Source organism: Syngnathus typhle, linkage group LG5 (assembly GCF_033458585.1).
Source record: "Syngnathus typhle isolate RoL2023-S1 ecotype Sweden linkage group LG5, RoL_Styp_1.0, whole genome shotgun sequence".
Taxonomy (NCBI): Eukaryota; Metazoa; Chordata; class Actinopteri; order Syngnathiformes; family Syngnathidae; genus Syngnathus; species Syngnathus typhle.
In genome coordinates this window covers 10,097,152-10,120,909 of record NC_083742.1, presented here as the reverse complement: position 1 = coordinate 10,120,909, position 23,758 = coordinate 10,097,152, and the positions used below count along the sequence as shown (strand labels likewise).

The following is a 23,758-nucleotide window of genomic DNA, read 5'->3' as shown; positions in this document are numbered from 1 at the left end:
ATCGATACAAAACTGTTTTGCATCAGAATTGTGAATACATTTTGTTTGCCTTCAACTCGAAACAAATTACAAAAAACGGAAACAAATAAAAAGGGTATTTCCATCTTTTTTTAATTAACAATGCATCCCTTTGATAGGATTGTATGTTTCTTTAGGTCACTAATGCCCCAAAACATACTGTACACAATATACAGGGGAAACCACAATTCAGGCAAAAAAAAAAGAACTTATTAAATTATAATACAGTCTTGAGGAAAATATAAATAACTTTTTTCTTCTCTGGTTGAGCTCACTATGGTACAGACATATAATAAATAGATCAGATCTGACATCACTCAGCTAGCTGATCTATGAATCATCTCTCTATGAGTCCATTTGTGTAGCAGCATTAGAGCAAAAAACAAGCCAGTGGGAGCAGAGATCAATCTAATCCCATCTCCCTGGCATCCTTGTACAGATTATTTAGTCACCCCTTTCCATCTCAGCCACTGACAGTGATATTGCATGGTGTGTGTGTGTGTGTGGAGGGGGGGGGGGGGGGGGGGGGGGGGGGTTGATCGAGGGTATTTCTACCGCTACACTGTAATGGCGACCTTAAAAAAAGTGTTACAAGCAGGAAACAAAGTAACTTGGCCCATGCGCGTTACACATGCAGTGGAAGTGAAGCAGAGAGGTAAGAAGGCATAATGTTGGGGAGATGCTGGGGAGATACGGGTTTTGGTGCCAAACTTCTATTAACTCATTCTACACAATGAATAGCAGCTACAGCGCACTTAGCTCTATATCATCGCACTTCCTGACTAAAAAACCAGAAGCTTACCAAAAATGCAATGACTGAAGGTGGACATGATGCAAAAAGGCTGATATCTAGCATAAAACTACATGCTATTCTTCTCATGTACTTGGTAAAGGTGGCTTATGCTGTATAGCGCTTAAGATGACAATACTACAGATGTTTGATTGTCTCAGATACAAGAAATAAGAACGGAAAAGAAACTGCTGTCTCTCCTGACGGGAGGCTACAAGTTGCGGGAAAGTAAGGAAAAGAGAAGCATAAACACACGTGGCTTGTACAGATCACAGGTGGGTGAATGTGACTCACAAAGACTCCAGATCCTAAAAAAAATTAAACAGCAGGAGCCTTTTTTAGTGTTTTGTTTCTGAGGGATAGAAAGCACACAGGATGTGTGGACTCACAGGGTGAAGAATTTCTGTCATGACAGAAGACAACCTCTGGAAGGTGACAGTCAATAGATTTTTTTTTTTTCCTTTTGAAACAGCGCGAGTCATTTGTCCTTTTGATCCAGTTTGATTTTGTGATGCATTATTGAGTGTTGCTAAACTTTGCCGACCGTATGAAAACAGTATTTGGTTAAGCTGCTCCTCTTTTTCGCCCGTTAAAAAATTTGAAACAGCATTAGGCGGTAAAACTTTGTTTGCAGTTACTGATGTTGAAGAAGAGCGAGTGACGCAACCTTCCCCTTCTCCTTCACTTCTTCCTTGCCTACTCGTACTTTGTTTTCAGCGACCAAGACACGCCAAACCTGCTCCCACCCTTGGAGCCATATCTGTTTGTCAGTCTTTCGTGGTTCATTATTGGGTGGCGTGCTCAGGGACTGGTAGGTAATACACAGGCGGGGAGGAGGAGGATCAGGATTCTGCAGAAGGGTCCTCTTCCTTTTCACCAGGTTTTGGCAGTTTTGTCAAGATTGCCTCAGCTTCCTCATACATCTAAAGTAATCAAGACATAAACATTACCCGATAAATATTACATCTCCGTTGACTTGAATGGGGTGAGTAAAGAAAGTTAGACTTACTGGCATGAACTGCACATCCTGGAAAAGCTCCTGTATGAAACGTCTGGAGGTCAGGCGAAACATACAGTGCGCTAAGAGGTGAGACACCTCAGAGTACAGGCAGATGTCATCAAACGCATATGGAAACTTCTCCTTTATTCTAAAGAGAAATAGCGTGAAGTAGGACACAAAATGATATGTCAGAAAAAAAAAAGTTCACTATTTTTCAGATTGTAAGTCGCACCAGTTAAAAACAAAATGCAAAAAGAAAGAAATTTATGTGACAAAAAACAGGACCAAGAAGTGCTTGGACTCGCATCAAAAATTCCCTTTCCTTAATCATGTGGACGGCAGCAAACGAGTTACAGTTAGATTCTCATTTGATAGGCGTGCATCAGGGAGTACGGATGGAAACAGTTCAAGCGTGAGCTACTGATTGGTTTAGAACATAGGCTGCGTTCAGAAATTAATGGGAGGGCAACATGCTCTGCCTCTCAAAACACTAACACTCAGAGTGGCGTCGCAGTGGATTAATTTCTAAACAGTTTCATTTCTATATATTATATTTCTATTCTATATTTCTTTTTATATATTTACAATTCGCACCTGAGTATAAGTCACAGGACCAGTCTAACCATGGGAAATAAAAATGTGACAAATAATACAGAACATAGAGTAAAAGAAATGTGGCAATTACGTGAGAAGTCCTGTTTCGTGGCCTTTGGTCCCTACAGACGAGCTGAGGTTGATGATGAGGCGAAGCACTTCTTTTCTTAGCAGCACTCGGGGGGCAGGGCCATCCTCTGATATTGCCTTGCCACCTACAGAGGGATGACATAACAGGATTGAAAATATGGCTATGGTGTCAATTACTGCTCATGTCTGTATACAATATTGAGGAAGAGGGAAGTGTGTGTGTGTGGGGGGGTTAATTAATCACCAATGACAATGTCGCTAGGCGTGGGCGTGCCACAGACAGAGCCTTGTGAAACGGCGGCATCGCTGCACCCTGACACGCCAGAGAACTTGGACTGAGGCATCACCTCCAGACGATGGCCACTCTGGCCACCCCAGGTTGGGAAATCTACATAATCTGGAAGAACAACAAATTATGAGTTCCAGATCACATTGATTCTTACCAGTTTGTCATTTTTACATCTCAAATGAAATCATTTCTACCCACAAATCAAATTTATGTGCGCGTGTTGAGCAAAATTCACCTGTCCGAGCCCGTGTGCTGTTGCTTGGTGGCTGTGCGGGGTATCCAAGGACGATGGATCCTACACAGTAGAGGCAGTTCTCGTCTGTGTGATCCTGCAGTCCCGTCTCATCCGAGTCCACAAACTGGTTTGGGCAGTCGCCTCTATTTGCGATCAGCTCGGATATACTGAACTGCTGCTTCAATATTGGGAGGGCAGGACGATCACCTACAGGATTAATAATACAGACATTTGCATAATCTTTAAGTATCAGTGAAACATCTCCCTTTTGCAGACAGTGTCAATTCAAATCCTCACCATTATCATCACCAAACAGAAAGCGTTTCCTCTCCTCTGAAGGCGGGCTTATCCTCTGCTGAAAGTATGCCATGTCTCTGATGTGGAACATGTCGTTAATGTCCACAGGCAGTGCAAGACCAATGTAGTCATCGCTGCACCCATAGGTGGCGCTGGAGACCATGGAGCGCACAGAGGAGCAGCGTTGCAAGGTGCTCTGGTTAATTGGGCTTAGGAGCTCTTCTTTGTCCAGGGAAGCAAAACTTAGAGCTTTCAAAAACCTAGGGAGGCCGAGAGGAGAGGTACGTGAGAGGATTCGGGGGGAGAGACTGGGAGGGGAAAATGGGGAAGTAACAGCAAAACATGGTGGATAGAAGGACAGGAAGAATTGGTGATGTGAGGAGAGATTGAGAAGGAAGGTGGAAAAAAGGGCTACAGCACGTCAGAAGCTACAGCCCAGTCAAGTGCTGAATCACAGCGTAGACAAGCTACAAAATATAAATCAACAAATATGGTAATTGTATTTCTTCATAAAGTGGCCTGGATGTTTTCTGACTGAACTGCATGGAGTACCGGACATGCATTAGGGGAAGAGCCTTTTTTGGGGGAGGTCTTTACTTGTATTTTTGGCACTTACACTAAGTGATCCCCATAAAAAATTATCCTTACGCTTGTGTATGTGTGTGTTTTTTTTTTTTTTTTTTGGTCAAAGGCTCTTGTTTCCTGAAACTGTACGCTGTGAAACAAGAGCATTCCTCCCTACCAACTTTGCTACCACCAGCACCACCTGTCATTTCCCTCTATGTGGCTGGTCATGATGATGCCACATCACGAAAGAAAAATACAAGGTTCAAGTGTTGGTTCGTTGGACATAATCATAAATGCGTAAATATGATCAGTGGTTACAAGTCAGATGTGCGGGATTGCAACTAATGCTAGCAACCAATCTACAAGGGACTTGCTGATAAGTTCTACAGGGCTCAAAGCACTGGTGACGACCCCTGTGGGCAAATAAGCAATAAAGGAGAGTAAAAGAAGACTCGCACTAGAATCTAACTAACAAGGACACTCGGCAAGTTCCACCCACCGCGGCACCAGGGTTCTGGACAGTCTGTGGTATGGACTTAAGACATTGGACTCTGGGCAGGTACTTCTCCTGTCTGATATCCTGACAAACACAGCAGAATGTCCACGCAACAACAAACCTGTGACGAGTGCTGATGTAGACAGAAACTCAGACACTCCCCTTACGGACTGATGCTCTTTTAAACAAAATTAGGATGCATGTCTATCAATACATTGCTTAAAAATGTGAAAATGGAAGAAAACATGGAACTGCTTGTCCTTGATTTATGTTTGTTTTTTTCAATTCAGCTTCCACGCAATTGGAAGCGGGAATGTCCATTCAGCCGGAAGACCATTTGTAGTACATCCCAAAGGTTGCATGCATTGCAATTAGCACCATTATCAGCAAACAGTGAAAATGAACCATTGAGAGAGAAAAACAAAAACAAAAGAATAATCAGAGTGCATTTGATAACTGTAGTTGCCATAGTCTTACCTGCGAGGTGTGAGTCGAGAGTCCAAGCTGCCAGTCTTCATCGTGATGGTGTCTGTGAAGAGCACATCTTTTGCAGGTGAAGCCAGCGCTTCACTATGGGACAAAGACGGGTGTATCCGTTGTTGCTGCAACCTCTTCAGTGTGGCATAGCCCAGCGCGTCTCTTGGGCTGGTGTACATGAAGCTGCAGTCAGCCAGGCTCTTGATGGTGGTCACTGAGGGGGACTTGAGAGATTGAGCTCGCCGGGGGAGTGTGTGCGAGGACCCGGGAGGTACCAAAGAGACAGTGGAGGACTTGGATGCAGACGTGTGGTTTGTCTGTGCCTGGGGGGTGAGAGGAGACAGCGTTTTGACAGTCTTGGCTGAGACGACTGTGTTGAGGCTAACGCAGTCAGAAGAGTCCGGCTCAGGTTCGGAATGCTCCGGGTTTCCGACGGTTTCCCTTGATGGACTAGAGCTCATGGAGCTGATGCCGCTGGTTGTGGTGTCCGTGTTAAAACTCTGACTGCGGCTTTTGAATTGAGTACCTCCCGCGCTTCCTCCCCCTCCCACATTACCCCCACTCAATGAAGAACCTCCATCTCCTCCGGTCAGACGCTCTCGGCTGCTCTGCTCCCGTTCTCGAGAGGGATGCTCCACGTGCCCTCCCAGACCACTGAGTGCCAGGCCCGAACCTCCTCCCCTACCCAGCTGTCCATCTACAAGATGCTCCTCAGAGCCCCCTCTGGTCCCGACAAACGACGTCTCCAGGCTGACAGTGGGACTCTTTGGCATTGCTTTGCCATTTAACACAGTGGTGAAGACGTCCCCCTGGGTTGGGACGTAGACAGAAGGCTCTGTCACGGTCCGGTTACGTCTCATCTTAAAGTCAGTCGGTGTGCGCGAGCCCGTCGGGGTCTTGGGGTCACTTGTAGAGCGCAGTTTCTTAGTGGGGAGGGACAGGGAGTTGAGGAAGCGTGCACGAACAAAGCGAGTGGAGGCCAGGATAGTGAAGGGGCTGCGGTCCTTGACTGGTTTGGAGTGTATATACAAAGGAGCCTCATCTGACTGGTCCAGAACATCGCATTTTTCATCGTCCAGGATGTACATGTCTGAAACCACAAAGGAAAACATAACTATAATGTTCTCCAACATTGAACAGTGCAAATAGGAATGGATCAGTGATACATACTTGGTTGAGACTCGCTCTCACTGTTATGACGGGAGCTGGTGGATTCAGAGTTGAGACTAAGCGTGCTTGGCACGGATGATAGTTCAGAGGTCAACTGGGTTTCAACCTCATCTGGAGTGACTGGCCACAGCGTCCTGCGACTGTGTCTGACTGCATCCCAACCATACTGCTTCAACAACTCACACCCCTGCCTTGTCTTGGAGATCACTCCCAGCACATAAACACACGTACTGCGGACATCAACAGATTCATTAGTTAGCAAAGACTAACCTAACCATTTGTTAGTACACCATACAACAATGTTACTCTTGAATAAAGTTAAAATCTAAATAAGGAATACTGTTCAACTTTCAATAATTAACATTGGACTTTTTTTTTGCAATACTACCGTAAGTTATTTGCAGTTTAATAAAAACCAAATACGAGCATCTCTTTTTTCTTTTCATTGTTAAGAGACACGAGGTCTTGAATAAATGTATTCCAACTGTAAGACTTAAAAATGAGGAAGTTTGCACTTTTAGTGAGCACCGTACAGCATAAAAAAGGCCTTACCCTCGTACTGACAACACTTCGCAGTGCTGAGCTAATGCAAGCATGTCAGGGATGACGTTCTCCTCATGGAGGAGATTCAGGCCCCAGTTTGAAGAGCCAATGTTACCCTGGATGAAAGTGAAACAAAAATCCATCACAAATGTATTACCGTCAAGCATCATTGATCAGATCAATTAGATCAGAGGTATCAACCAAAATGGATGTTGTCTAATATGGTTTTAAATCAGCGATAAAAGGTTGAAAAATAAAAGCAGGCCTTGTACTCTTGTAAGTGTACTCACCTCACCAGTAAGCATTTACATTTTTAATCCCAAACTTTCAGTATTAGGATCAAGAAGCATTATAAAATTGTGTGTGAGTCATTCCTTAGAAAGATACATTTATATTAAGCGTTGCTAACCAGAGCCCAGAGAGCAGCTTTAAGCTGTTTGATGCCCTCCCAGGTGTCCAGCATCGGGGAGCGAACCGTGTAGCTGAGGTCAGGAACTATACTCTGGAAACGGACAGATTCCAAATAAATCAGCATTATTCAACAGAGAAGGAAAAAGCAACAGAGATCATAATTACCTGAGTCTCCAATAGATGGCAGCCTGTCTTATCATGGACTAGCTGACCATACAAGTGCACAGGGAGATAGACATTTGGTCTTTGTAACCTGGAGAAGAGCAATGAAATTAAACAGAAGCCGGTTTGGCTGGTAATTAGAATGTAAAGCAGCAAAATCAGCTTCCTACCTTTGGTTGCTGCGTCTCACATAGTTATCGCCATCAACAGGTTTGCGATAGGTTGTTAGTGCTTCGTTGAGTTGCTCCTCGATCAGGTCGACGTATTTTAGGTTGTATTCCTGCAATTCAATTGACAATCGCTTGTTGAAATAAAACGACAGGTTCATATTACAAAATAGTAGACTGGCAAAATAAATCAATCCATGAGGCTCCTGTACGTACCTTCTGCCATTTATCGAGCTGTTTGCTGACATAACCCCTCTCATTGAGGTAGGAAAACCCTTTAGGTATGGACAAGAACCTGCAGTAGCGACAAAAAATAGCATGGATTGTACAAATGACGCAATTATAAAATGAAACTCTCGCAGACATTAGGTAATCCTTTACCTGAGGAGCAGAAGAAGGCCTTTGTCTCCGAGGTGAGACAAAGCTGGTTTCAGATGGATGAGCGCATGAAGATTGGCCTGACAAATGAACAAAAATAACTAGTCAGACAACAGAAGTTGCTTCTTCCCCATTTCAATCTTTGATCACATAGTCACGAAACATTGGAAAAATAACGGTTCATTGAGTAGCACCTCTTGTTGTGGTGTGGGAAAGTCCCAACAATACATTTCAGCCATCTGAGGCTTTAAGCGGGAAACATTTTGCAGGGATGTGTAGGAATATGAATGTATAGTAAATGATTGTGGGTACGTGTAAGTGCATGTCTCTCCATGATCACCTTGTCCTCACAGGCTTCGTCCAGAATATCAAGGGCCTCCATCGACACGGCCTTGCTATGGTCGTGAAGCTGTGTGACCAGCAGCTCCATGCCCCAGCTGCTAAAAAACTCTACACCTGCTCGCAGCAACACACGAAGGTGCTTGGTGGCATACAGTCTGCAGGGCTACTCACAAGATGCGTAAATTGAGAGAAGAACAAGAAGAACACAGGATTACCAATAGAGACCAATAAAGATACATTCTAAATGGATATATGTAAACACTGTTGGTTACAGTGGTACCTTGACTTAAGGGTTTTATTTTTTTTCTGTGAGCAAGCTCATAACTCAATTTACTCATACATCAAATCAAATGTTGTCATTGAAATGAACTGAGATTGCATAAATGAATCGGTTCTAGCTCCGCCAAAAGATATTGGACTGTATTGTATGAGAAACAAAAGGCTACAGAAAAAAACGGTTATATAACGTGTAACTTTCATCCAAAAGGAGGATTCGTGTAATGGACTTTAAAGAGTGTGGGCAAGTTAGTGACATTCGAAGTAAAGTCGCTTTGACCTAGTTGGTGGGGTAAGTCTTGGTGAGGAACAGGTTGTGAATTGTGGCCTAACAGCAGATCCTTGCGAGTTTTCTCTTTCTGTATTTGACTATACCATTCAATAAACGATCGAAAGAGTGTCAGCAACTGTGTATCTTCTTACAGCCATGTGGGGGCATTACAATGACTTAATTGTTCAATATTTTTTTCCACTTCACTTTATCAATGGCATCATACGAGAAGCTTGCGCTCAAAAGAAATAATAATATAAGAAAATCGGGGAAAGCTCCAGCTCGTAATTTGAAAAACTTGTGTGCTCCGGTACTAGTTTATTATTTAACATGTTTCCTACGTCGTGAACGTCTACACTTGTGTGTTTATGTTGTCGACCTACATCAGTAGCAGCGGTAAGAATCTTGGAGAGGATCACTCTCGCCAGACCGTCTCTGCTGTAGTCTAATGTGGCTACAGCAAGCTTTAGCACAGGATCCTGGTTCTTCACAGAGCACAGATTCAGCAGGCTGCAAACGCAGAAGGCAGATCAAATTAAGTCATGCAAATATGTGTGGATGAGAATACACAGAAAGAGTGTATTGTTTCCTATACACTCACCACTGAAACAGGCCACATTTCTCCAGAAGTTTAACTCCCTGAGAGTGTGCAGAGAGTGTTCCCAAGAACAGAAAGTAGTGTTGGCTAAGTGTGGTGAGCAGGCCGTTACTTTGCAAGCTGCGCTCAGATTTCAAGCCTGCAGATAAAGACAGCCATGATACCATATCCCTCACAAGCTCCTCCAGGTAGCCCTGTCCATCCTATTAAATGAAGGGAAGAGAGACAAGCAAGTTAAAAACAAAAGTACACAAGGACATCGAAATTGAAAAAATGGGTTTCTAGAGTTTTCTCACCTCATCTGAGTCCATGAGGAACTCAACAAACTGACAGCCAACCACAGTGAGTTGTCTCGCCTTAACGTGATCTAATGCCAGCCCTGCGTACAACTTACTGCTGGGCTTATAGAAGTACAGCAGCCTCCGGACAAACCTGCGTCACATGCAATAACAAAAGTGCAATAAGTGCAACAATCAGAATCACATTCATTTATATATCAAGAGTTCGTCAATGGTTCTCACTTGTGCATCTGTTCATCTTTGTTGTTCCTGAGATTTACATTGGGCCACTAGGATGAAAGGGTGGGGGGAAAAGGGTATTTAAATACAGTATTGATCCAAAACGGCAAAAGAAGGCGGGTGTGTGTTGGGAGTGATGGACAGAGAGCAAGAAAAAAAAATAACAAAAGGAAAAGAGTACAAGAGAGAAATAAATAATCAACAGACAGAGGGAGAGAGCGAGGTGCAACATGATGGTTGCCTGACCTTAAGGATGGTGGCAATGAGCAACCAGTTCCACTCTAGGTTTTGCTTATGGTTGAGAATGTGACTGTCTCTCAAGTTCATCATCAATGCTTCTTCTGTGTCCTGAAAAGGAAAAACACAGAATTAACAATAGCACTTTCATGTTGGCAGTAGCTTTTTATGAGCTCTATTTCACTAATCATCACAATTATTAGAAGCTTATACGAGACAGATTTAGGGTAGAATCATCACTGCGATAACACACAGTGCCAAACAGTACATTTGCTCTTAATTTTCAATAACCTCATACAGTACAGTTTGTAGTACTTTCTTAAGATCTCAAAGAGGAAGATGAAAGGAGCAGGTTACCTTAATGACGTAGATGTCCCTTTGGACCCGTGAGTGTGACTCTCTGCGGCTATGTGAGGACACAGAGTTGCGGATGATGTGGTCTAGATAGAGGCTGTGTGGTTTAGAACCTTTCTTCTTTCTCTCATGGAAACGCTTGAGATTGTTGACAGCTGCACTAGCCCGACTGAATCAAAATAAAAAACAAATCCATAATGGGATCAGGGTTTGAGTTCAGCTCACTGTTATAAAAGAACATTTAAGAATTAATGTACTCACAGTCGCTTTTCCTGTGGGATGTCGAAGGAAGCTGCCATGTTGATAAGGGTGGGAAGGCAGTGCAGGTGGTGACTGTGGGTGTGTGGAAGGATGGTGTTTGCCTAAACATGGATTACATATGCTATGCATTAGAGGTATTCCGATCAGCGTATTATCCTGCCGATACAAATCATTCATCAGTGACATCAGTCCATTTTAATACTGAACACACCGATTAGCTGCACCAATTTTAAAGAAGCTTATTATTTTTAGAATCGATCAATCTCGAAATTATTTTTTTCATGTAATTGATGAATCAGATTAAAATACATTGCATGGAAATTTTAAAAGATCTTTTCGCGATGCAAAAACTGTACATTATTTAAACTTGACGATGAAGACGATGTATTTACTGGTTTGGTATGTAATCTATAAATGTTAAAGAAACGGGAAGGATGCCACATTGCAGTCTCTAGTTGGCTGCAGGCCCCAAAGTACGGCTGCTGGTGATATTTTTCTTTTTTTGGCAATGATTGATCAATCACGGTTGGTTGCTTATTGATCAGAGCACCACTCCTATTCATGTTTATTAAAGAAAGGATTTTCTCCAAAAACAGCTTTTGTCATCTTCAGAATTAGTCATAGACACTGACTTACCATATGTAAAAGCTCGCCCAAGATGATGGTGGCCCTGATAGCAAGCGGATCATCGTTGCTTGTTACCACTTCAACAAGACCCTAAAGAATTAAGCAATGTGATTTTAATGGAAATACGCAAAAGCTTTTCAAAAATACTACGAACATGTGGGCTAAATTAAATTTCAACCAAACAAAATCTATCCTGTATAAGAAAATAAAACGCAAGCTGGAATGAGTGACCACAAAAACAAGATATGCATGATTGAGGATAAACACAATCACTTGGCACCCGACAATCGCTGACAATGATGTGTGTGTAACAACAACAATAAATCTGAATCATCCAATAATAGTGTTGGCTCATATAAAACGGTTAACTTTTTTTTTTAATGGCACAGGACCTATGAGGGGGGAGAAGTCAATCTCTACTTTTGACAAAAAACTAAATTGAACATGATCAAGTATGACTATGTCTTCAGTACATAAAAAAAGGAATTATTGCTTGTCTGTGCAGCACACATATTCAATGGTCCAATATTGCAATATCAATATTTATTTATATACTGTGCAGCCTGCCAAGGCACTCACCTCGAGCAGCCCACTAGAGACGAAGGCAGAGAGCACAAATGCCAAGTAGTTATCCATCAAATCAGGTCTGATCAGTGGAAAAGACCAAAAAAAAAAAAAACATGAGTAATGCAGAGTGAAAATATTTCAGCTTTTTACGTTTCTACAGTGTTGTATCATGTCTCACCGCGAGCGAGCCCTATGGGGAAGAACAACTTTGGCCTCTGCTGCAACAAACCCATCAGAAAGTCTCCATGTGTCCTGGAATCTTGCTGGGTCTGATTGAAAAAAATTGTTTTGTACTCTGTGTAGAATATGGATTTAGATTTCATCTTAAGGGGACAAAAATATGATTTCCCACCTCCTACTAAATACCAAGCAAGGGTAGGTTTAAAAGCTCTAAGAAAAACAATAGATTACTCACCAACACTCAAAAGAGCTTCTGTGAAGTCTTGGGTTATGATGGGCACAGGAAGTCTGAATATCTCATATAAAACCTCCAACAAGCCTTTCTGCAAAAAAAAAATAAAAAAATGTTGAAATAGATAAACAACATTTAAATGCTTTAAAATATTTACAGCGGCATAATCAATTGTTCTAAAGACGAGAGGCAAGCAAAAAAGCCAAAGAATGTTCAGTTCGTTTCAGTCAATGAGACAGGAAATGGAGTTTCAATCAACATCTGCCTGTCTCCCTTGATCTGGAAATGTCATCCAACATCAAACCTCACATTGAATATTATATGTGAATGAGATGTATGGCACTAAGCCCCCGCCTTTTATTTGCAACAATTGTAATGTTTGCAATAACACTCACCCTGACTTCCACATTCGGTATGCAAAGTAAACCAATTAAAGATTGGATTCCAGAATTTCCAGACTTGCATAGATTTATAATCCCTATCAGGAAAAAAAGCAGAATATTTTAAAACAGTACATTTAAAGCAGGCAAATTCAGTTTTGAGTCCACCAGAGGTCTTACCAGACCAAGAGCGGAAAGCGGCCACTATGGCCATTCTACTTGATAAGAAACGGGCCTCTTTGTCGTCTCTGTGAAAGTGAACACACACACACATTAAAAAAAAAAAAAAGAACACTGTGTCCCTCACACAAAACATCATTGTAAATGGACCAGCGAGGCTTTTCAAAGAATGTAAAGAAAACTTTTCATACGAGAACAAACAAATACCAACATTATAATTTCTTTTTTTGAAAGCTAATCGCTCAGAGCGACTGAGGAGTTATCACGATTAAGTGTGATTGACAACCTCAAGTGAGACACTGAGGAGTGAACAAACCCTCAACCTCAATGTTCTCAGTGGTCACCACAAAAAAAGAATAAATAGTCCAAATGTCACAATACTAAGTTTTGGTTTCTTTATCACACTACACACAAACACACTCACTTGAGTTGCCCTTCAGCCGTGTCTGCATTGTGACGGTAGTGAAAATCTGTGAAAGGCGCAAGGATTTGCTGGAGGACAGAACGGATACACACACAAAACAAGTGTGAAAAAACAAGCACATTTGCTTAGATTCGACCAACTTAGTAATCATTTATTTGTTCTCAGACATTAAGTGAAATCCCACTGAAAAGTTCATATAAATCCTCTGGCAGTTTGACTAATGTCATATGACATCCATGTGGGTAGAGTGACTGTTGGCGGGATGTTTTGCATTCAAGCTGTCTGTTTAAACAAAGAGGCTAAGACTGTGAGAAACAAACACTGTCAGAAACTAATGAAAGCAACATGGGAAGGGACGGGCCAAGCTTTGGCTGCTAATACTGACACCCACTACTGTGGCTCATTCATTTACTAATTTGTGCATCTGCACGTGTGCGTACGTACCTCTAACTCTACATCGATGCGCACGTACTGACGGGTACGTGGGTGGTTGAGAAGATGGAGGATGGTTGTGATCAGAGCTTCATTGATGCGGCTCAGCTGGCAATCAATCACACTTTTCAAGATAGTGCTTAGGCCTCCCCGTTTAGCAACCACCTCTGGGTTTTTCAGGGCTACAGGGAACAAGAAAAAGGAGGGATTGCACACATAGGATGTGTCCTTTCAACTATAACATACAAGGTTTGTCTGCTAACAACTACTAGTTTGAACTATTAAGTAAGTCGATTCTCACCTAGCTCACAGACAATAGCGATGGCGGCACGGACCATTCGGTCCCTCTCTTGTAGTCCATCAGTCCCCACAGCGATAAGAGAGTTTGCAACAGAAGTGGGGAAGAGCATTGCATTGACAGTGATGATCTACAGTGGGCAAGGAAGAATGGCGGTCAATCCAATAAATTGAACAAAAATCTATTTTCATGCTAGTGTCGAATTTTTTGGGTAGTTTTATATACACCAAAAATGTGTTTGTGTTTTGTGAGAAGTCAGGGTATACCTCTACCCCACAAAAGTATTACAACAGTTCAATAATACCTTGATTTGTGTTGCATTATTAGAACAGTTCAATAATACCTTGATTTGTGTTGCAGACTGAAATCATTTGTGTTTGACATAGGGCTGCTAGATTATGGATAAGATCATAACCACAATTATTTTTGTTTAATATTGAAATCACAATTATTTACACGATTCGGTTTTTGAACCCTAATCCTGATTAAAATTCAATTAATTGAGCAGTCCTAGTTTGACATTATGAGATGAATATGAGATGCATCAGCATCTTAAACATAACTTAGAAGTGGGCAATGCCTGGTATCAGATTCTGACGGGTTGATAACTGGGTGGGCGCTGAATTGAAATTACAGCTATAAAATGTATTATTTTGAAATATTTATGTATATGAAACCTTTTTTTCCCCTCACTAACAAACATGTAATATACCGAGTTAAAATAAATGAATGTGTATTAACATTCTTAGGGAATCACAATGTCCCATTATTGAACTATTTTTGGAACATTTGTAGAAATACTTTTGCTCACAATGACAGCATTAAGCCAGTGACCCTCTGACATCACCAAACTTTTGTATTCTCTTGCGATGCTTTTTCTGGCTTTCAGCACAGTCCTTGTCTGTCGTCTCATACTCAACTTTTGATGTAACCCAAATGTTTTCAGTCGACAGCAAATTAATACAACTGGCCTCATTGTTCTAATACCTTTGCCAGGGAGTGTACATCATGAACCCAAGCTGTCGCCTTAGGTCGATAATTCTTTCATAAGTACAGAGCCTCCCTCTGTGCGTTTGTGTGCAAGTGTGGAGAACGTTTACAGAAAAGGACTGACAAAGCTATAAATAGCCTTGACTGCAGAGTTGGGCAGACCATCCACACACTGACATTGCTGCAAACCCAATGATCTTTGAGATGGTAATATGGCGGAGGAATTTATAGTGATTGCAAGAGGCACATTCCTCCGGCAACGTGACAGCAAGCTTAGAAAATAATTAGACACAGGATGGTTCTGAAAGTGCAGGAAAAAAAATATGTGTGTATACCTTTCGAACAAGTCTCAGCGCCTGAGTCCTTTCCCCTTCGTTGCTCTGCTGGATGTCAATGCACCTAAATATACAGTACATGAGGCATTTTACATTTATTTTTTTTCTTTCAATAAAAAGAAACTGTTTACCTGGCTATCAAATAATCCACTTGTAGTTTGAGGACTTTCTGCAGCACAATGGTGTCACGAATGAGGTAGCGGAGTGCCCGCAACCCAGCAGCACGCACTTCCTTAGCCTCATTTAGTAAAGCTAGTCGCAGACTAGGAGTAACAATGCATTTAGATGAGTCCAAAATGGGGGGAAAAGAAACAGTAGAGAAATGATTTCATACATTTTGCATATCTACATTGTCTATAGAGAAACATCTACAATTTCATCACATTTATAAATAAAGCAATTCTTTAACTAATGTATCTCTGAATGATTAAATTACAGGAAAAGCACTTACCAAACAATGACTTCTTCGTATGTAAACCCAAAGATTTCCTCATGATGCCTAACACTGCATAGCAGCTGCAACACAATTTTTATTTTTTTTATTATTACAATGACTGTTTAAGACATTGACTTAAAAAGTTCACTTCTTAATCACATCCCACAAAAAAGAAATGAACACTGAACTGAAACCATTCGCTTTCACTGCTGATGGATCATGAAAGCTCTAATTCCAAAATGTACCGGCAACATGCAACTTACTCGAAACATGTATTATCTTGTACTTCAAATGCACTCGGCTTATTGGAAGTGGCATAGCAGTGTGTGTGTTTCAGAGACGGACACGCTTCTTGATTGGCTTCTACTAGCCACAGGTAAATATGAAATTATAGATATTGTTTACTATTTTCATAAACACATTATAGAGACTGTACAATGTACATACTGTAACATGGTGGGCCTAAGAATCCTAAATATATCCCTTTCATGAGGTCAACAACAGTAAGTCCTAATTTCTGAAATAATTTAAAATAGACAATTTTGAAAGCATATTTTTTTTAAATTACAAAATCAATTATACAGATGAAAATTCATCGAGTAGATCGTCCTGACTGTAATGCATTAGATAAAGAAGGCAGCCAACTGGACATACAACAGTAACACTACGAGGCATCCATCAATATCTACAGTCTTCATAATGGGGCAGCAAACAAGGAAGCTGCACGAGAGTATGACAATTACTGAAATTTATCTTTGGCTCTCAACATGAATCTCCTAAAGCAGAAGCAGCGAGACAGATTGTGAGCGAAACAGGAAGAAAGCTGTAGCAGATCCATTGAGAGGTGATGAGGAGGGTGTTCTCTGATGTAGAACCCAAGCAAGCAAGGGGAGAGGAGAAGAGACTTCAAAAGGGCCATGTGACATTCTCCGGGGGATTAGGTCACCCTCAACGTCCAAGATGCCTTTTATGGAAACAGTAGCAACAGCAACACTTGCATAGATCGCTGTCTTAAGGTAAACAGGAGAATAAATAAGGTTTAATGCATCGCAGTGACACAAGTCAGATTCTCACTTGGCCTTCAAGCCATTAACGTTGCCACGGGCTGCATAGTCAGTCACATATTTTGAACTGACACCTAAATGACTTAAAAGGAGAAACTTATGCAACAGATATCTGAAAATGCCTATCCATCCATTTTTCGTACCGCGTGTCCCCACAGGGGTCACGGGCGTGCTGGGGCCTATCCCAGAAGTCATCGGGCGATAGGAGGGGGACACCTGAACCGGTTGCCAGCCAATCGCAGGGGACACAGAGACACGAACAAGCATCAGCACTCGTACCTACGGGCAATTTGGAGTGCTCAATCGGCCTACCGTGTACCATCCACATGGGGAGAGTCAAAGGTGGAATCAAACCCACAAGCTCTGAACTTTGAGGCGGATGTGCTAAGCAGTGCGTCACCATTCCTGAAAATTTGCAACTATTTGCCTTAGTTAATTAATTTTTCTGTTCTATGAATTCAACAAAACATTCCGATTATCATCTTCAAATTGGCCCTTCTGTGACTGTCAATTTGTTTATCTTAAGAGAAAGACAGTGGTTTTAATAACGCATTGTCAGTGGTGTCAACATTGTGTCAACAAATGATGAAAATTGCACAATTTAACAATATTACCTTGACAAAGTTGTTTAGGTGGCCAAGTTTTCGCATGTTACTGACTCCATGTGGTTTGGCCACATTTTGAAGGATTTCCCTGAAGTTTTCTGGAGGTTCTGCAGAATAAAGAAAAGGAAATACAATGTATATAATACAAGTCATCAGTCAGGGAAGCATCAATGATATGTGGCAGGAAGGAAGTTGGTTTATCTGGTCAAATTAACTTTGTGTGTGAAGTAAATACGCAGACGGTAAAACATAAGCCTGAGCGAGGAAGTGCTTTTTGTTTTCAGCTGATGACTATTCTATGCTTAGTATCATGGTAATTGGTGAGTTGTTGCGTTACTATAGATGAAGTGAAATATTTATCAGGGCTAAAAAATAAAAAAAAATAAAAATAAAAAAAAGACTCATTAATGATGACTTTTTGGAGAGGCGGAAAAAGAGTAATATCATTTCCATGAGGAGAAATGAATTGAAACAGAAACATTTGGAGTAATGAGCTATGTTAAAAAAAATCTAAGTCTCATCAATTACTTTACAGAAAGGAATAAACATTCATCTTCATTTAAAAAGGGTACCTGGACACCGCTCTCACAGGCGTTGGCTGATTTTTAGTGTAAAAAAACAACAACTGCAAATGTACTGACAGCCAGCCAACATTACTTACAAACAAACAACTGCAAATTTAAGTCAAAGAGGAAAAATTGTGTTTCGGTCAACAAAACGTTCCTTTAAAGGCAACACAGATCACAGTTTGGCCTCATCACCAACAAAAGCTATTATGAACACATGATAAAGTAAGATACAAGCAGCATATGAACAGCCTCTTTGTGTTTTACAATGGAATGTGAAATTCTCAAATATGACTCCATCAAAAATCTGCAACCACACTGTGCATAAAGAGCGGCTCAGGCAATGAGGCGAAACGCCTCCCTTGGTGGGTGCTTGCGGCTCCGTGGTATAACTAGTTTCTCATCCATTTTGTAAGCTTAATTTGATGTCTCACAACAGTTTTGTCATTCGTGTTTTCAAGGTATATAATTGCAACATACACATCATTGACACCCAATTCTTAAGTACGTGAAAAACAATAACGCAATTATTAAATGTCATTAGAGAGATTAAGAACAGTGCAACAAACATTATTTCTTTTCTGATAATGAACGAATGACATCAATGATTGTATGTAGATTTACAAACGCTCAATAAAGTGTGTGTCAAGGCAAAGAACTGAAACGCTCGAGTCTAATTTATATTTCGTGGTTGAGGATTCCAACATAATGATCAAATGAGTGCCCAGTAGGCCTTCTTCACCAGACATATGGTTGATTTCCCCATCCAGTATGAAATAACTCATGTCAATCAATAGATCCCAGCCATGCTATCAACACTGTCAGAAATAATTGCATGGTATACGCATTCAGTATCTTTCAATGCCAGTGGATGTCTCCCTAATTTAAAATTAGAACACCGCCGAGCTATTGTGTATAATGTGAACAACCAGAGAGGTAATACCGCAATGATGGCAAGCAATCTTAACAGCCAGTGCAGCACCAGATCGCTCCTGCACACCATCATGTGCTATTTGAATGCTACTCATCTGTCAACCTTAAAGCCCGATTTCACATGGTAGGCGAATGCGTGGCAACAACAATTGTGAATGTTTAGCCTAATAACAGCCTATCCTAGCCGCTGGCCAAATCAAAACAACCTTGTGTCGTCATGGGTGGTTAGCTGTAGCAGCTAGCTACTGCTAACTCAGCTAGTTAGTTAGCTCGCAAACGTCTGTTTATTAAGATGTGGCTGTAAATCTTGTTAATCAAAATAGAAATGAAAGCAAAGCGGGTGGCATTAACAAAGAAATGCCAAGTACCAGATATAGGCTTTCTCCTTTCTTGGCTTGTGTTTAGAAAGGAATAAACCCATCCATAATGAACAATAATCGCTTTCAGTGTGATGTGAACAAGCCTTTGCTTACCTCTAGTCAGATCCAGCGGGACGTTCTCTTCTCCGCTGTCATTCCGACCTGTCAAAAAAACCACAAAGCGGTCAATGAGGGTGAAGACGCCCAGGTCATCAGCTGCCTCGGAAACTCTACATTTGCAAAATTCCAACAGTAAACGTAGCATTGATTCGGGGTTTTCATGTTTACCTCGCATCCGAAGACTCCGGATAGGACGGCCGCGGAAGCTGGCCGCCATGTTTCCAGGAACATCCACAACACCGGAAACTTCGTAGTTTCTCGCGAGAAAACAAACAACGGGGCTGTATATCACAACAGGACATCTCACTGATTTGAGATCAGATGAATCACCTTATTCCGAATTGAAACATTAAAGAAAGAGCAGAGTGAATCTGACCTAGTGCCAGTTTAAGGTTGTGATGGGAACAAAAAGGATATCTCCGTTGCACTCACTTCATAGCAGTGTTTAGTTAGAACAAAGTCATGACAGGGTTTTTTTGATTTTATAAATATTTTATTTGGAGCAGCCTCACATTGTATTATATATGAGTTCAATAAAACCCCTGTCTGCAAAATATGGGTGCCTTGTAAATGGCAGATAAATAAAAAAACACATAATTCTGGTGTGTAGAGTGAGTAATTTATTTATTTGAGTTATGCAAAAAAAAGTTAGTAATAATAATAATCCCGAGCAATCAAACTGTGCCATACTTCTTCAGGTTTGCTTAGCTGCAGTTAAGATGGCATCAATATCCTGTATGGCTTTGGATGTCCTCTGAAGAACTTCTGCAATGATTGTTTCACTCACTGTCTCATGAGCAGCTTCAGCCAAACACTTTTGTGCGCATCCTTTCTCCCTTCCCAACAATTCACTCTTTTCCAAAGGAACTGCGCACGCAATGTTAAAGAAACATTTCACCAAATTGAAGGCTTTATAGCTGTGCTCACACAGGCTTATAGTGATATTGATGTACAGTATGGAATTATAATTTAAATGATGAAGGATACAGATGAACCGCTGCATCTTTGCAAGCTCCGCAGTAACCAGATCTAACCTGAGATTAGATTAATAAACAAAATAATTAACTCATGATTCAGGAAATACATCAAGAAGACAATTAAAAAATATATAAATAAAACCCTCACCGGTTTCTGCCACTCCCTATTGTCTCTCTATCATTCTCATGCTGTTCCAGAGGTGAATTGGAGAGGTTTCCATCAACCCCTGTTGGTTTAAAGACCACATTTTGCTATAAACAAAGAAAAATGGGTTCAGGCGGTGTACCGTATCTAGCAACCCAAACTCATGTTAAAGTTGACCTAAACCTGTAGCAAGCAGCTGGGTGTAGGCAGCTTTCGTTTTCTGACTTCATTGTATATAACGAGAAGTCTACAAAAACAATAATGAGACAATAGATGAGATGTACGTGGACAAAAGTGAACAGGTTTACTGGACTCTTGCATCTTACCTGCTTGCAAAACTAACAACAAAGCAAATCGAGTACAACTGTCCAGGTGTATCGGGTGGAAGGCCATCCACGTGGTATGTTATTTCTTTAACCTGTGATAATGACATGTAAATCACTGTAGGTTTAACCTTTCCAGGAAGGGATCCCATAAAAGTGAATAATGGAATTTGAGATGGATAAAAAGATGAAAGGCTGACTTTTGCCTCCACTGATGTGAACTCAGGCTTATAATGAATAAAGTACAAGTTGAGGACCCCTTTAGATCGGATGACAGACCCATCCCCGGGAGAAACTTCAATGACTGGGACCTCTTGTTCCAGTATCCTACAGAAAAGACATTTGAACAGTTGTCATAGCTGATATGTTGTTTGGGAAGTCCTCATATAAATAAAGTTACAATTCAAAAGTTGTGTTTCCGCACCGATAATACAGTGTGTGCGTCTGTGTGTGTGTCACAATTAGGAATGTGAATGTCATGCTTGAAGATGATTCGCCCTGAAAACTATCACTGACAGAGGGTCATTAGTGGCCAGCATTCATAAGTTAAATTTCTATGAGACTAATTCATATGACAAAAGAAACTCTGATTGTTCGTTATTGTTAGTCAACTACAATTTAAAGACCTTGATAAAAACGAAGTTGAGAATACCATCATATTTGCATATCATACAAGTTAACAATGATTTTTTCCACACCTGTACGTCACCCCTTGGTGCCACATCACTTTCACCATTTCTGTTGGAAAGTCCTGATTTGCTTGTTTGTTTGATAGCGGGTCTCGAAACTTCCAGCTTTCAAGAAAAAGAATAGATGTCAAAGAGTTACCGACAAATCGTGGTATGCAAAGTTCAAGTGATCTTTGCATTAACCTGTGGAAGTGAGGAGATGGGCAGATGAGAGGCAGGGCTTCAGGGAGGAGACACTGCCTCGCTGCAACACCCGAGTCTGGTGTATTGAGAATTTGGTCAGCCTTTGAATGTTCGGTTTGCTCTTCTCTATCATCATCATTGTTGGAGACACAAGTTGTCCAGTGACGGCGCGCTAAGGAAAGAGGGTAGCACCAATGTGGTGCGACTGCATGACAGGAGTGATGCTGGATGACTGTGATGGACTGGTACTTCTCTTCTGGCTGAAAAGATAAGCCCAGCATACGTGGTCAATGTTCCCCCGCAATATCACAAAGTGCGCACTGACATTGAGCCTTCAACATTAAGCCTTACCTTAGTGTAATCAATGATCATTTGACGAGAACATGACCTTTTCCCTCCCTCCTGTTGAACCTCTTGCATGTCATCGGTGGTTCGATGCAGGCAATCCACAGTCGAATGTGTCAAGCTGCTTCTCAGCTGCTGATAAACATCTGGGATGGTTTCAGGGGTTCTGTTTAAATCTTCTTGTTGTTGTTGTTGGCTGAACCTGCATGGATACTCCACAAAGAACTCTTGACCCGAGGGTGACAGCGTCAGAAGAGTGTGTTTGTCCTCTGATTTGATAATTGACTCCCCTCCAGGTAAAAACTCTGGCTCACAGAAGGACCACCCTGGCCATCGCACTACCAGATTCTGGCTAAACAAAAGCTGTGAGCAAAATAGGTGTTGTATTGGATTCATAGGATACTATATACTGTATTAAAAGACACACAAGCAACTGGTACCTGTTTGTTATCAGGAGTGGTGAGTTCTTCTGGCAAATATGGTCGACTGGCATACTTATTCCTGAATGCTAGTGCAGCTATTATCAAGTCCTGAAATGAGAATGATACAGTTTTAATCACCAATACACTATTCATTAGTTGGCGTTTTGAAAATGGGATAGTATTTTTTTTTACTGTACTTTATAAGCGCTAGTGGCGAATCGCGTTCTCTGTCGAACGCTCCCGGAAGTTTGAAGCGGATGTTCAGAGGAGACTGAACCTCTCACCAGCATGAACTCGGTGCCACACGGCGAAAGCAGTAACTGTGCCCCGTTTTCATAGCGAATATCCACAGACTCATCCTCATACACAATCATCGAACTCACGAGGGAGCCGCCGGCTTCCATCGTTACCGTCTACCTACGGTTCAACGTAGTGATGGCCCGTGAGTGAACGATCCGTTCAAACAGAACAACTCCTTGTTCAACAACCGAAGCACAAACAAAAATCTCGATTTTCTTGTTCGAACTCCCATTTGTTCGAGAACCGGGACGTTCGAAAACCGAGGCCTGTCGGGTTTTCTCGGTTCCTCCCGACTCATGAGCTCACGAGGTTCGACCTCCAAATTTTGTTCGACAACCTAAGCAAAAGAATCTCGAATATTTTGTTCAAATTTCAATTTTTTCGAGAACCGGGATGTTTGAAAACCGAGGTTTGACTGCATGTCTAACACACTATTCGTTGAACGATTTTTTTGAATGAATCTTTCGAGTGAACTGATTCTAAAGATTCAGGTCACCTAAAAGAACTGGAATTCACATCACTAGTTAACCGTCGTTGAAGCGCTGGCGCGCGCGAAAACTCAAACAAGAGTAACTGAATGACGTCATCAGAAATGGACGCTCACGTTTATTCATTTATTCATTTATTCATTTATTCATTTATTTATTTATTTATTTATTTATTTATTTATTTATTTATTTATTTATTTATTTATTTATTTATTTATTTATTTATTTATTTATTTATTTATTTATTTATTTATTTATTTATTTATTTATTTATTTATTTATTTAAACTCGATTTACCAGAGTTATGAAATTAGATTTGGGTTTAAGGTTTTTCACTTGAAAAAAGTAACTCAAAACTGAAAAGCATTTGTTGGTCTTGAATTTTGAAAAATATAACAGTGTATATGAAATAAAAATGATGATATGAAACGTTTTAAGGTTGAAAATAATATTGATTCGCTTTGGTAAATATTTTGAATAAACTATTTCTTTTTATTTCCATCTATGTTTTGACATTTGAGGTCTTTCAAGATTTTTATTTGCATGTCGGCGTACACGATCAACGACTTTCTTTCCTCGACTCTTAGCTGCGAATGGATGGATAAAAATGATCATTT

The 23,758-nt window shown here is 41.0% G+C and overlaps 2 protein-coding genes across 5 annotated transcripts; both read right to left on the bottom strand.

Moving 5' to 3' along the window:
- Positions 1 to 95: 95 nt before the first annotated feature.
- Positions 96 to 19,521, bottom strand: LOC133154692 (rapamycin-insensitive companion of mTOR-like). Of its 2 annotated transcripts, XM_061279591.1 has the most exons (38): positions 19,438 to 19,521; positions 19,264 to 19,311; positions 17,301 to 17,398; positions 15,638 to 15,702; positions 15,318 to 15,449; positions 15,187 to 15,250; positions 13,865 to 13,991; positions 13,576 to 13,745; positions 13,132 to 13,199; positions 12,708 to 12,775; positions 12,543 to 12,625; positions 12,151 to 12,238; positions 11,914 to 12,004; positions 11,748 to 11,814; positions 11,178 to 11,258; positions 10,542 to 10,642; positions 10,284 to 10,449; positions 9,936 to 10,037; positions 9,693 to 9,739; positions 9,468 to 9,603; positions 9,175 to 9,374; positions 8,957 to 9,083; positions 8,025 to 8,189; positions 7,688 to 7,764; positions 7,523 to 7,601; positions 7,310 to 7,419; positions 7,143 to 7,230; positions 6,976 to 7,068; positions 6,576 to 6,682; positions 6,024 to 6,253; positions 4,854 to 5,943; positions 4,380 to 4,460; positions 3,314 to 3,573; positions 3,017 to 3,223; positions 2,737 to 2,889; positions 2,494 to 2,617; positions 1,818 to 1,956; positions 96 to 1,731 (listed from the first exon to the last, which is right to left on the bottom strand). In XM_061279591.1, the coding sequence occupies exons 1-38, from the start codon at positions 19,484 to 19,486 to the stop codon at positions 1,651 to 1,653; spliced, it is 5,262 nt and encodes a 1,753-aa protein (XP_061135575.1). In that variant the 5' UTR covers positions 19,487 to 19,521; the 3' UTR covers positions 96 to 1,650. The 2 variants fall into 2 exon arrangements, with proteins under 2 accessions (XP_061135575.1, XP_061135576.1); XM_061279592.1 differs by lacking the exon at positions 4,380 to 4,460.
- Positions 19,522 to 19,876: 355 nt separating this feature from the next.
- On the bottom strand, positions 19,877 to 22,825 carry lg5h5orf34 (linkage group 5 C5orf34 homolog). 3 transcript variants are annotated; one of them, XM_061279601.1, is made up of 11 exons: positions 22,551 to 22,823; positions 22,372 to 22,461; positions 21,938 to 22,294; positions 21,587 to 21,846; positions 21,413 to 21,508; positions 20,915 to 21,041; positions 20,718 to 20,809; positions 20,575 to 20,638; positions 20,395 to 20,498; positions 20,257 to 20,303; positions 19,877 to 20,136 (listed from the first exon to the last, which is right to left on the bottom strand). In XM_061279601.1, exons 1-11 carry the CDS (start codon positions 22,755 to 22,757, stop codon positions 19,964 to 19,966), a joined length of 1,617 nt encoding a protein of 538 aa, XP_061135585.1. In that variant the 5' UTR covers positions 22,758 to 22,823; the 3' UTR covers positions 19,877 to 19,963. The 3 variants fall into 3 exon arrangements, 2 of the variants coding, with proteins under 2 accessions (XP_061135585.1, XP_061135583.1); XR_009714508.1 differs by having other exon boundaries at positions 20,043 to 20,136; positions 20,395 to 20,473; positions 22,551 to 22,824; XM_061279599.1 differs by having other exon boundaries at positions 20,718 to 21,041; positions 22,551 to 22,825.
- Between the last annotated feature and the right edge of the window lie 933 nt (positions 22,826 to 23,758).

Excerpts from the sequence above, each read along its gene's own strand:
- lg5h5orf34 (XM_061279599.1), bottom strand. The coding sequence starts at position 22,757 with ATGGAAGCCGGCGGCTCCCTCGTGAGTTCGATGATTGTGTATGAGGAT. Across the intron at positions 22,295-22,371 it reads CCACTCCTGATAACAAACAG|CTTTTGTTTAGCCAGAATCT; the intron begins GTACCAGTTGCT and ends TTTTGCTCACAG. Across the intron at positions 20,304-20,394 it reads ATAGGGAGTGGCAGAAACCG|GTTAGATCTGGTTACTGCGG; the intron begins GTGAGGGTTTTA and ends ATCTAATCTCAG.
- LOC133154692 (XM_061279591.1), bottom strand. The coding sequence starts at position 19,486 with ATGGCGGCCAGCTTCCGCGGCCGTCCTATCCGGAGTCTTCGGATGCGA. Across the intron at positions 15,251-15,317 it reads GTGGATTATTTGATAGCCAG|GTGCATTGACATCCAGCAGA; the intron begins GTAAACAGTTTC and ends CTGTATATTTAG. Across the intron at positions 2,618-2,736 it reads GCCTAGCGACATTGTCATTG|GTGGCAAGGCAATATCAGAG; the intron begins GTGATTAATTAA and ends ATCCCTCTGTAG.